This window comes from Colobus angolensis, unplaced genomic scaffold (genome assembly GCF_000951035.1).
Source record: "Colobus angolensis palliatus isolate OR3802 unplaced genomic scaffold, Cang.pa_1.0 Scaffold119, whole genome shotgun sequence".
Lineage (NCBI taxonomy): Eukaryota > Metazoa > Chordata > Mammalia > Primates > Cercopithecidae > Colobus > Colobus angolensis.
In genome coordinates, this window is record NW_012113030.1 from 6853336 (window position 1) to 6865427 (window position 12092).

The 12092-nt window shown below is 52.7% G+C and overlaps 1 protein-coding gene across 1 annotated transcript in view; it reads right to left on the reverse strand.

Moving 5' to 3' along the window:
• Positions 1-1267: 1267 nt before the first annotated feature.
• LOC105500977 overlaps positions 1268-12092 on the reverse strand; it is a 16764-nt gene continuing 5939 nt past the window's right edge. Inside the window, exons 2-6 of the mRNA XM_011926673.1 lie at positions 7225-7347; positions 5258-5282; positions 5136-5155; positions 4628-4726; positions 1268-1660 (exon numbers count right to left, since the gene is read on the reverse strand). Coding sequence (XP_011782063.1) covers positions 1605-1660; positions 4628-4726; positions 5136-5155; positions 5258-5282; positions 7225-7347 — 323 coding nt within the window. The 3' untranslated portion in view covers positions 1268-1604. The remainder of the gene's footprint in view (positions 1661-4627; positions 4727-5135; positions 5156-5257; positions 5283-7224; positions 7348-12092) is intronic.

Below are 12092 nucleotides of genomic sequence, written 5' to 3' on the forward strand. Positions count from 1 at the left end.
TTAGTAGAGATGGGGTTTCACCATGTTGGCCAGGCTGGTCTTAAACTCATGGCCTCAAGCAATCCACCTACCCTGGCCTCCCAGAGTGCTGGGATCACAAGCATGAGCCACTGCACCCGGCCTCTTGCTGCTATTGTTGATGGCTGTCTTACGTTTCCCAAATGTCACTGGGCAGAGATCCATGGAATGTGGTGGGTTTCAGGAGTCAGCAGCATTTGACTTGGGGGAGGAACCATTTTATTTCTGTCCTCCCAGAATGAGTGGGTCAAGGTTTGAGTGAATCAGTTTAAAATTGTACCTGATTGGAGTAAAATGTGCATGCACTTCACGGCTATCAATAGTTACAAAAACAGCCGGGCGTGGCAGCTCACGCCTATAATCCCAGCACTTTGGGAGGCCAAGGGCGGGTAAATCACGAAGTCAGGAGTTCAAGAGCAGCCTGATCAACATGGTGAAACCCCGTCTCTACTAAAAATATAAAATCCTATTAGCCGGGCATGATGGCACAAGCCTGTAGTCCCAGCTACTCAGGAGGCTGAGGCAGGAGAATCGCTTCAACCCGGGAGGCAGAGGTTGCAGTAAGCCGAGATCACACCACTGCACTCCAGCCTGGATGACAGAGCGAGACTCTGTCTCAAAAATAAATAAATAAGAATAAATAAAAATACAAAAATTAGGCCTGGCACGGTGGTTCACACCTGTAGTCCCAGCACTTTGGGAGGCTGAGGCGGGAGGGACACAAGGTCAGGAGTTCGAGACCCATCTGGCCAACATAGCGAAACCCCATCTCTAATAAAAATACAAAAAATTAGCTGGGCATGGTGTCGGGCACCTGTAATTCCAGCTACATGGGAGGCTGAGGCAGGAGAATTGCTTGAACCCGGGAGGCGGAGGTTGCAGTGAGCTGAGACTGCGCCACTGCACACCAGCCTGGGCGACAGAACAAGACTCCGTCTTAACAAACAAAAAAGAAAAAGAAAAGGAAAAATTAGCCAGGCATGGTGGTGCACACCTGCCTGCTACTCAGGAGGCTGAGACAGGAGAATCACTTGAACCCGGGAAAGAGAGGTTGCAGTGAGCTGGGATCGCACCACTCCACTCCAGAGCCAGACTGTCTCAAAAAATAATAACCTCAGCATTGCTGTAAGGTGCTTCCTTACAGAGGGCTGGTGCACTTAACACTCAACATGCGGTCGCTCATTTTTGGGACAGGGTCCTGGAGGGAGAAGGCCCAGGGGTAAAACAGGATACACTCCTCACAGGCACATTCGGTTAAATTCCTCCAATATTTATTGGATCGTGAATGCTTGCAAACGTCGCCGCAATCAGAAACTCACCCATCCTGATGCCTCTCTTGGCTTCCCCTTGAGAAGGATGCCTGAGGCGGGACGTCCCCCAAACTCCAGGGAACGACTGGGGAAGACATGGGGTGTGCAAAGAGATATGATGAAACCAGGGACAGGAGGAGGGTGGGGTGGTGTGGATTCCGGGGAAGACACGTACACACAGACTCCCACACAGAGGCAAAGACCAGCGGCGTCAATCTCTGCCCCCAACAGCAGCCACGAGAACATCAGGGAAAGACCAGGCGTCCACAAGACTTTTCAGTCCTTCCTATCATGAAGCGTCTGCTGAGAGGGGCTGGGCCAAGGTCGCTGGACTGTGGAGAGAAAAATAGGTGGTTGGGGGAGGGAGTCAGTTTGCGGGAACAGAGGCCAGGCTTGGGGCCCGTGTTAAAAGGAAGAAAGAGAGCCAGGTGCCGTGGCTCACGTCTGTAATCCCAGCACTTTGCGAGGCTGAGGCGGGCGGATTGCTTGAGCCCAGGAGTTTGAGATCAGTCTGGGCAACATGGTGAAAAAAACCCATCTCTACAAAAACTAGAAAAATTAGCTGGGCATGGTGGTGCACAACTGTAATCCCAGCTACTCGGGAGGCTGAGGCAGGAGAATCCCTTGGGCCTGAGAGGTGGAGGTTGCACTGAGCTGAGATCGTGCCACTGCACTCCAGCCTGGGTGACAGAGCGATACTGTCTCAAAAAAAAAAAAAAGGAATTCAAAGCCTGCATGGTGGTACCCCGCCCCCACGCTCAATAGCACCAGTCCACGATGCATTCAGCTGATGCAGCTTTGGAATTAGGCAATTCCATTTTTCTTTTCCTTTATGTTAGAGGGATTTGCTTTGTTTCAGACCTGCACATAAGGCAAGATATCGTTTCTGCATTACTTCATATTGGCACATCCCAAGTCACATTGAACATGACCTCATTCTGCTCTGGTAAAGAATTCTAGGAAATGGAACTTCAGTGTAATGCATCTGAAACTAGTTTTCTGGCACAAGGCATGCTGGGAGCTGGTACTTGGGCCCACAGTGTGTTGGGATGGGACACTTTGTTCTTGATCAGCATGGAGAGGGAACTGGTGCTGAAGTTTAGAGGGGGGTAAAAAGTATCTCCGGGCACGGTCGCTCATGCCTGTAATCCCAGCACTTTGGGAGGCCGAAGCAGGCGGATCACCTGAGGTCAGGAGTTCAAAACTAGCCTGGCTAACACTGTGAAACCCCGTCTCTACTAAAAAATACAAAAAATTAGCCAGGCGTGGTGGCAGGTACCTGTAGTCCCAGTTATTTGGGAGGCTGAGGCAAGAGAATGGCATGAACCTGGGAGGCGGAGCTTGCAGTAAGCTGAGATCGTGCCACTGCACTCCAGCCTGGGTGACAGAGCGAGTCTCCGTCTTAAAACAAGACAAAACAAAACAAAAAAATACAAAAATTAGCCGGGCGTGGTGGCAGACATCTGTAATCCCAGCTACTCAGGAGGCTGAGACATGAGAATCCCTTGAACCCAGGAGGCAGATGTTACAGTGGGCTGAGATCATGCCACTGCACTCCAGCCTGGGCGACAGAGCCAGACTCCACCTCAAAAAGTAAACTATGCTCTAGAGTGCCAGAGACCAGAACAAAAGGCTAGTAACTATTACTACAAAGGGCTAGTAAAAGTTCTAGAATGGGTTGGGTTTCAAGCTTATCTGGACCATACTGGCTTAAAAACTGGAAAATCAGACTCAGAAGGTCCTGGAAAGTAGTAACTTTGTTCCTGAGGTTCATATAGAAATTGCCACTTGTTCCACAATGTTATTAGGTTGGAAACAATACTTGGTTCAGAGTGCATAAGGAGGCCGGGTGCGGTGGCTCACGCCTGTAATCCCACCACTTTGGGAGGCCAACGCAGGTGGATCACCTGAAGTCAGGAGTTCAAGACCAGCCTGGCCAACATGGTGAGACCTACTACAAATACAAAAATTAGCCAGGTGTGGTGGTGGAAACCTGTAATCCCAGCTACTTGGGAGGCTGAGGCAGGAGAATTGCTTGAACCCAGGAGGCGGAGGCTGCAGTGAGCCGAGATCACGCCACTGCACTCTAGCCCAGGAGACAGAGGGAGACTCCATCTCAAAAAGAAAAACAGTATATAAGGAACCAGTAGCCAAGTCCGGGAACTAGTGGTGAATTCTAGTGTTTGGGGGCTGGCTCACATTCCTCAATTGCTGGGCCTGGAAGGGGAGCTCAGGTTTACAGTGTGTTGGGAGCTGGTGGTGTGTTTCACTCTCAGCTCTAGGCTTGTTCTGGAGCAGACAATCTGTTCTAGAGTTAGCATTTGTTTCCAGAGCGTTCTTGGACTCATGTTCAGTTCTAAAGTGGATATGTTTCTGCAGCTGGATGAGGTCTGGAATATTCCTAGAACTAATTCTCAGGTTCCGAGCCCGATTATAATTAGTGACCTACTCGAAATTGTGGAGCAAGGAAATTCTGTCTCAAAACATGCTGGGAACTTGGCCGGACGCTGTTACGTGACCTGCTCGGTTGGGAACTGTTTCCTAGCAATGGTACAAAGACTACAGTTCCGGATCCTGAACCGCCGGGTGGCTAGCACTTTTCATTCCCAAACCGGGAGAGCTGTTTTAGGGCAGACCTCTGACCCCACCAACAGCTCAGCTGTCATCCTGCACACCTCTGACCCTATCTCAGTTGTCACCCTGCACACCTCGGACCCCACCAACTCAGCTGTCATCCTGCACACCTCTGACCCATCTCAGCTGTCCTCCTGCACACCTGACCCATCTCAGCTGTCATCCTGCACACCTCAGACCCCATCTCAGCTGTCATCCTGCACACCTCTGACCCATCTCAGCTGTCATCCTGCACACCTCTGACCCCATTACCATCTCAGCCATCATCCTGCACACCTCTGACCCCACCGTCTCAGCTGTCACCCTGCACACCTCTGACCCCACTGTCTCAGCTGTCACCCTGCACACCTCTGACCCCACTGTCTCAGCTGTCACCCTGCACACCTCTGACCCCACTGTCTCAGCTGTCATCCTGCACACCTCTGACCCCACCACCGTCTCAGCTGTCATCCCACACACCTCTGACCCCATCATCATCTCAGCTGTCACCCTGCACACCTCTAACCCCATCTCACCACCAGGGTCTAACTTTATCCTGTGCGCTCTGGGGACACACGTGATGTCCCCCGACATCTCCTAGGCTCTCCACCCTGGGCCAAGGAGTCAGAGCATGGGGCAGGGAGGAGATCCGAAGGGTGGTGTCCCTGTCTAGTGGGCCCCCTCACCTCTGCCTTCAGGGCGCATTAGCCCTGAGCCAAAGCGGCTTTGATGGCGGCCACCAGCTTCAGAAACTTGCTTTCTGTGTCCACGTAGCCATCGCCCTTCTAGGGAGGGGAGGAAGAGGGAAGGGGTGAGCTGGGACCAAGACACCAACCTCAGCCCCGAGCCCACGCTAGCCCCAAAACGAGGCAGGACGGACAGACAGAGACATACCTTCTTAGAGTGAACCAGCTTCCCGGCTACCGTTACTTCAAAGAATCCGGTGGCCTGGGGAGTTCCCTCGCCGCGCTGAGGAAAGGGGGTGGGGGGGATGTTGGAGGGGCTGAGATGTCCTGTTGGGGAGACCCTCCCCTTCCCAGGGGATGGAGAACATGGATGAAGGGAGTAGGGCCAACCTAACGACCCCCCCAGTGCCATCCAGGCCTAAGGGACCGACACAGTGGCTGTATTCAAGTCTTTCTCCCCATCCCAAGACTCACGATGTCCAGGCGGCCGGGGAACTCATCTTCTAACTTCTTCTTGAGCTGAAGATACTGAAAACGGGGTGCGAGGTCACAGCAGGGGTCATACCAGTCGATACGCACTCTACCCCTCCCCAGCTTCCCGGAATGTCCCCGGGCAACCACCCTGCTTACCTTGGACTTGTAGCCTCAAGCGCCACTGATAGGAGAGTCCAAGACATCAGTCCCAGGGGAGAGAGGGAGAAGTGGGGGATAGGGAGAGGAGGGTAGAGACAGGGATGGGGAGAGGAGGGTGGAGACAGGCGGTGGGGGGAGAGAGCAAGGTGGGGCCAGGAAGAAATAAAGAGGAATACAGATGACCAAGCAGAAGAGGTGACAGATGCCCTCAAGGGAGAAGACAGGCACCAGCCAGGCAGAGTGTTGGGGCACAGCACGGGAGGTGGCGCAGGGACACACAGAAAACCAACACCAAGCAAGAGACAGAGAAGGAGGAGCGGAAAAAGGGGAGAGAGGAGAGGAGACCACAAATACGAGACCGGGACAGGGGGAAAACCAGGAGAACTGGATTAGGAGAAGAACAGCACAAATAAGGTCCCCACCCACTCTCTGTGTCCACCACCCTCACCCACAGCCCTTGAGAAACTCCAAGGAAAACCCTGCAGGCTCCTGGATTCTTACACCACGCCCTGGCAATTTTTGTATTTTCACAATGTTGGCCAGGCTGGTCTGGAAGTCCGGACCTCAGGGGATCCGCCTGCCTCTGCCTCTGCCTCCACCTCCCAAAGTGCTGAGATTACAGTCGTAAGCCACCGCACCCTGGCCCTGCGGCTCCTAGATTCTGAACACCTTCCCAGTCCCCAGGGTGAAATACAAGCTCGCCCAACCCCCACAGCAGGCTATTTTGGGACTGGAATCTGGTGCACATGCCTGGTAGGCGTCTCAAAATGTCACTCTTGCCTCTGCTTTGTCGAGCAGGCAGAGACATTGGAAAGCTGACGGCAAACCCCGGTTCCAGTTACCCCTGTCACCTGCAGTCCAGACTTGAAGCTACTGACCTGCCCCCACCCCAGTCTGTTTTCTCACCTGTAAGACGGAACTAAAATTCCCCTCTCTTTAATTTACACTTTTTGTTTTTTGTTTTTTGAGACAGTCTCGCTCTGCTGCCCAAGTTGGAGTGCAGTTGTGCCATCTCAGCTCACTGCAACCTCCGCCTTCCGGGCTCCAGTGATCCTCCTGCCTCAGCCTCCAAAGTAGCAGAGACTACAGGTGCGTGCCACCATGCCAGGCTAAGTTTTCAAGTTTCTGTAGAGACCAGGGCTCACCCTGTTGCCCAGGCTGGTCTCGAACTCTTGGGCTAAACTGATCCCCCCCCCCCCGCCTCAGCCTCCCAAAGTGTTTGGATTACAGGCGTCATCAACAACAGCGCCTGGCTTAAAATTCCCCTCTCTTAAGGGATTCCTGGGAGGATAAATTCATTGGACACGTGTTTATTAAATACCTACTGCATGCCAGCACAGTATTAGGTGCTGGGGAGTGGAGAGAACGTAAAGTAATTCATATCCTACCCTATTAAATCCTTCCTGAGACTTGTAGAAATTAAGCGTGTTCAGTGCTGACAGAGCTTCCCTCTGGCCACAGACGGGAAAACTGAGGCCAGAAAACGAGTGGGGTTCGTGGGCGAGGGAACCCACCGGACAGAGGCCAACAATTCAAGTGCTTTTGAAACACAGGGTGAGACATTCTCGAACCTTCTGAGCTCTCACTGTCCCCACCCCGCGACTGTTCGGGATATTGGGGGAGAGGAAGCCTTAGGGTGGAAGAGCCTTAGGTCCCTTTACAAAGCTGATCACCAGCCCTTCCCAGCGGAGCCCCGGAGTCAGGGGTTCGAAATGGACACACACCCGTCTCAGTCCCACCATTTATAACCCGAGATGCCCAACGTGGCAAACCGAAGAGAGGGTCCGGGCACCACCGCTGTTTTTCACCCCTCCGTACGCCCACCCCACCCACACCGGAATCTTTTCCCACACAGGGGTCCCCATGGGTCCTCTCCCCGATGCTCCCAGACCCCGGCTCCGAGGGTGGGGAGGATCGGGTCCCGGCGGGGGTCGGGGACGGGGGCCGCTGGCCGCTGCGCTTACCAATAAACGACTCGCACGGCGAGAGCCATGGCTTGGGGCCGCCACATCCGCTGCGGAGCGGACGCCGGGGCCACACCAATCTCCCAGCTGGACGCGCTTGGTCTGCGCCAGTGCCGCGGCAACCTGCGCAGAAAGGATGGAGCCTCGGCTTCCTCTGGCGCCAACCAATGCCAGGGAGGGGCGGTGGGCGGAGAGGCGCCGAGGCGGGGGACAAGGGAACCGCGACCCCCCAGCCCGAGGCCCCCACACAGGTCTCCTTCCCATCCCCCTGTTGGGCTGGAGAGAGTCTTGAGAGAGGCAGTCTCCAGGGGAAGCCCTCCGCGCGTCCCCTCCCAGGTCCCCCCCCCGGGCCGGAATGGTACGGCCCACGGGGGGAGGTGGTTCAGGGCCCGCCGCTCCCAGCTGGACCCGGAATCAGCCTCACGGGTAGTCCTTTCACCGCGGGGGGCTGGGGAACGGCGCGGTGGGGACAAAAGCAGGGCGCGATTCTCGAGTCCCTTACCTTCCCTGGAAAGGGCGAGAGGGAGGAAGGGGGAAGGATTGGGGTAGACCAGGTGAGGGAGGAGAGAGGGGGTTGAGGGAGAGGTTTTCAGGGAGCGTCCCAGAGCGCACAGTTGCCTTATAAAGACCTGCAGCCGCAGGGCGCGGTGGCTAAAGCCTGTAACCCCAGCGCTGTGGGAGGCAGAGGCGGGAGCATCGCTTGAGCCCAGGAATTCAAAACCAGCCTGGGCAACAACCAGATGCGTCTCTACAGAATAATAATTGTCATGCGCGTCCGTGTGAAGAGACCACCAAACAGGCTTTGTGTGAGCAATAAAGCTTTTTAGTCACCTGGGTGCAGGCGGCTGAGTCCAAAAAGAGAGTCAGCGAAGGGAGATAAGAGTGGGGCCCTTTTATAGGATTTGGGTAGGTAAAGGAAAATTCCAGTCAAAGGGGGGTTGTTCTCTGGCGGGCAGGAGTGGGAGTCACAAGGTGCTCAGTGGGGGAGCTTTTTGAGCCAGGATGAGCCAGGCACAAGATAATGTCATCGCTTAAGGCAAGGACCGGTCATTTTCACTTCTTTTGTGGTTGGAATGTCATCAGTTAAGGCGGGGCAGGGCATTTTCACTTCTTTTGTGATTCTTCAGTTACTTCAGGCCATCTGGGCTTAGACGTGCAAGTCACAGGGGATGCGATGGCTTGGCTTGGGCTCAGAGGCCTGACAATAATAATACTTTAGCGGCTGGGTGCGGTGGCTCACGCCTCTCATCCCAGCACTTTGGGAGGCCGAGGCAGGCGGATCACTTGAGGTCAGACCAGCCTGGCCATCATGGTGTGAAACCCTGCCTCTACTAAAAATACAAAAATGAGCCAGATGCAGTGGCGTGCACCTGTAATCCCAGCTATTTGGGAGGCTGAGGCAGGAGAATCACTTGAACCTGGGAGGCGGAAGGCAGTGAGCTGAGATTGCAGCACTGCACTGCACTCCAGCCTAGGTGACAGAGCGAGACTGTATCAAAAAAAAAAAAAGAAAAGTTAACTCTGTCTGGGATTTCCCTGTCCCCAGATCCCCTAGTCTTTACCTCTTAGAACCCTAAGCAGACAAAGTTCAAGTCAACTCCACCCACCTCGTTCTGATCCCCCTGATCTGGGAAGGATTTAATGAGCAAGTGCATGTAAAGCAGCATAGGGCTGGGCAAAAAGTGAATGCCCCAAAAATAGAGCTATCTTGTGTGGCTCCCAGAGCCCTCAACAAAAACCCAAACCTCTGCCTGGGCAACAAAGTGAGACTCCATCTCTATAAAAACAAATTATATATACATATATGTATGTACACAAAAATATATATACAAAATAAATATATACATACACTATATCTATATAGATATATATAGATATTTTTTTTTTTGAAACAGCGTCTCACTTTGTCACTCAGGCTGCAGTGCAGTGGCGCGATCTCGGCTCACTGCAACCTCTGCCTCCCAGGTTCGAGCAATTCTCCTGCCTCAGCCTCCCAAGCTGGAACTACAGGCATATGCCACCATGCCCAGCTAATTTTTATATTTTTAGTAGAGACGGGCTTTCACCATGTTGGCCAGGCTGCTCTCCAACTCCAGACCTCAAGTGATTCGCTCGCCTCGGCCTCCCAAAGTGCTGGAATTACACGTGTTGAGGACCAGGCCCGGCCCCAGCCAATTTTTAAAAATATTTTGTAGAGACGAGGTCTTGCTATGTTGTCCAGGCTGCTCTCAAACTCCTGGGCTTAAGTGATCCTCATGTCTCAGCCTCCCAAACAGCAGGGATTATAGGCATGAGCTACCTCTCCAGGCCCAAATTTCTGAATTTTGTAAGGACACACAAGTCATGATGGTTTAGGGATCATCCTACTCCAGCATGACCCCAACTGATTATATCTGCAATGACCCTACTTCCAGGTAAGGTCACGTTCTAAAGTATGGTGGGTTAAGACTTCAACATGCCAATTTTGGGAATAGACCCAATTCAACCCTTAACAACATCATTCAGGCCGGGCGCGGTGGCTCATGCCTGTAATCCCAGCACTTTGGAAGGCCAAGGTGGGTGGATCACGAGGTCAGGAATTCGAGACAAGCCTGGTCAACAGGGTGAATCCTCGTCTCTACTAAAAATACAAAAATTAGCCAGGCGTGGTGGCGGGCACCTGTAGTCCCAGCTACTCGGGAGGCTGAAGCAGGAGAATCACTTGAACCCAGGAGACAGAGGTTACAGTGAGCCAAGATCGCACCACTGCACTCCAGCCTGGGTGACAGAGTGAGACTCTGGCTAGGAAAAAAAAAAAAAAAATTACAAACATCATTCAGAGTAATTGATCCTATGGGATGTATTTTGCAATTGTGTAAATTACAGATGAGCCAGGGCAATGTAAAACAATTCTTCTCTGCAGGCACGCTAATGAGTTCTGTCCGGTAGACGGACAACCCTATCCCCACATATGTTTCTCCTCTCCCTCTCCTCTCTCCTCTCTCCTTTTCTCTTCTCTTCCCTTTTTGAGATGGAGTTTTACTCTTGTCGCCCAAGCTGGAGTGCAATGGCGCGATCTCAGCTCACTGCAACCTCTACCTCCTGGGTTCAAGCAATTCTCTTGCCTTAGCCTTGCACCAGCTAATTTTTGTATTTCTAGTAGCATGGAGTTTCACCATGTTGGTCAGGCTGGTCTCAAACTTCTGACCTCAGGTGATCCGCCTGCCTTGGCCTCCCAAAGTGCTGGGATTACAGGCGTGAGCCGCCTCGCCCGGCCCCCACGTACATTTCAATATTCCTCATCTGTAACGCGTCTGGTTCTTTGATTCTCCTCTGAACTGTCAGCATGTCACCAGTTCCCTCATTAACTACTTAAGTCAAATCTTTTTGTCTTTTTCTCTTTTTTTTAAATTTTTTTTTTTTGAGACGGAGGGTGGGGCGTGGTGGCTCACGCCTGTAATCCCAGCACTTTGGGAGGCTCTCTTCTTTTTTTTTGAGACGGCGTTTAGCTTTTGTTGCCCAGGTTGGAGTGTAATGGCGCCATCTCGGCTCACTGCAATCTCCGCCTCCCAGGTTCAAGCGATTCTCCTGCCTCAGCCTCCCGAGTAGCTGGGATTACAGGCATGCGCCACCATGCCTGGCTAAGTTTTGTATTTTTAGTGGAGACAGGGTTTCTCCATGTTGGCCAGGCTGGTCTCGAACTCCCGACTTCAGGTGATCCGCCCACCTTGGCCTCCCAAAGTGCTGGGATTACAGGTGTGAGCCACCATGCCCGGCCTTTAAAATGTTTTTATAAAAAATAGAGATGGGGCCAGGTGTGGTGGCTCCTGCCTGTAATCCCAGCACTTTGGAAGGCCAAGGCAGGCGAATCACTGGAGGCCTGGAGTTCGAGACCAGCCTGGTAACATGGCAAAACCGCATCTCTACTAAAAATACAAAAAAAAAGAAAATTAGCCCAACCTAGTGGTGCACGTCTGTTGTCCCAGCTACTCAGGAGGCTGAGGCTTGAGAATCGCTTGAACCCGGGAGGCAGAGGTTGCAGTGAGCCAAGATCATGCCACTGCACTCCAGCCTAGGTGACAGAAGGAGACTCCATCTCAAGGAAAAATGAAAACTAAAAATAAATAAAAATAAAAATAGAGATGAGGTCTCACTATGTTGTCCAGGCTGGTCTCAAAACTCTTGGGCTCATGCAATCGTCCTACCTCGGCCTCCCAGAATGCTGATTATAGGCATGAGCCACCATGTCCACCCCACGTGTTCATTTTTAGATCTGTAGGACAGTCATGGTTTTACCTGTTTTCCCATAATTACCTTGTAACAATATTATCCTCATGAAGGCCCTCTCTAAGCCCCTGGGCTCCTCCATCGATGGCCAAGCCACTGTGGTTGTCACACGTCCTGTGCCCTCACTGATGTCCTCAGCACACTCTGCAGGTGGCCAGGCTCAATGCAAAAGCTCAGAGGGCCTTTTGTTGACCAGGCTCCGGGCTGAGAACTTGCCAGGGGCCTAAAGGACTTCACTGCTTCTGCGACTATGAACAAAGGGGCCTCTGTTGCCCAGAAATGGGGGATGCTGGAGGAATTAGTAATGACTCATGGGCTGGGAGGCCACCTCTCTCTCTTTTTCTCTCTCTCTCCTCTTTCTCCTTCTCTCTCTCTTTCACACACACAGACACACACATGACAAATGATAACTCACAAGTGATCACCCTCACCCATTTACACAATTGCACATCCAGACTAACCCAACCCAGCCAGAGACACAACACATCAAACACGCCTTTACTCATTCACACAGCTACACAAAAGCACACCTGGCTCTCAATACACGATAGCCCTGGCCAGGTGCAGTGGCTCACGCCTGTAATCCCAGCACTTTGGGAGGC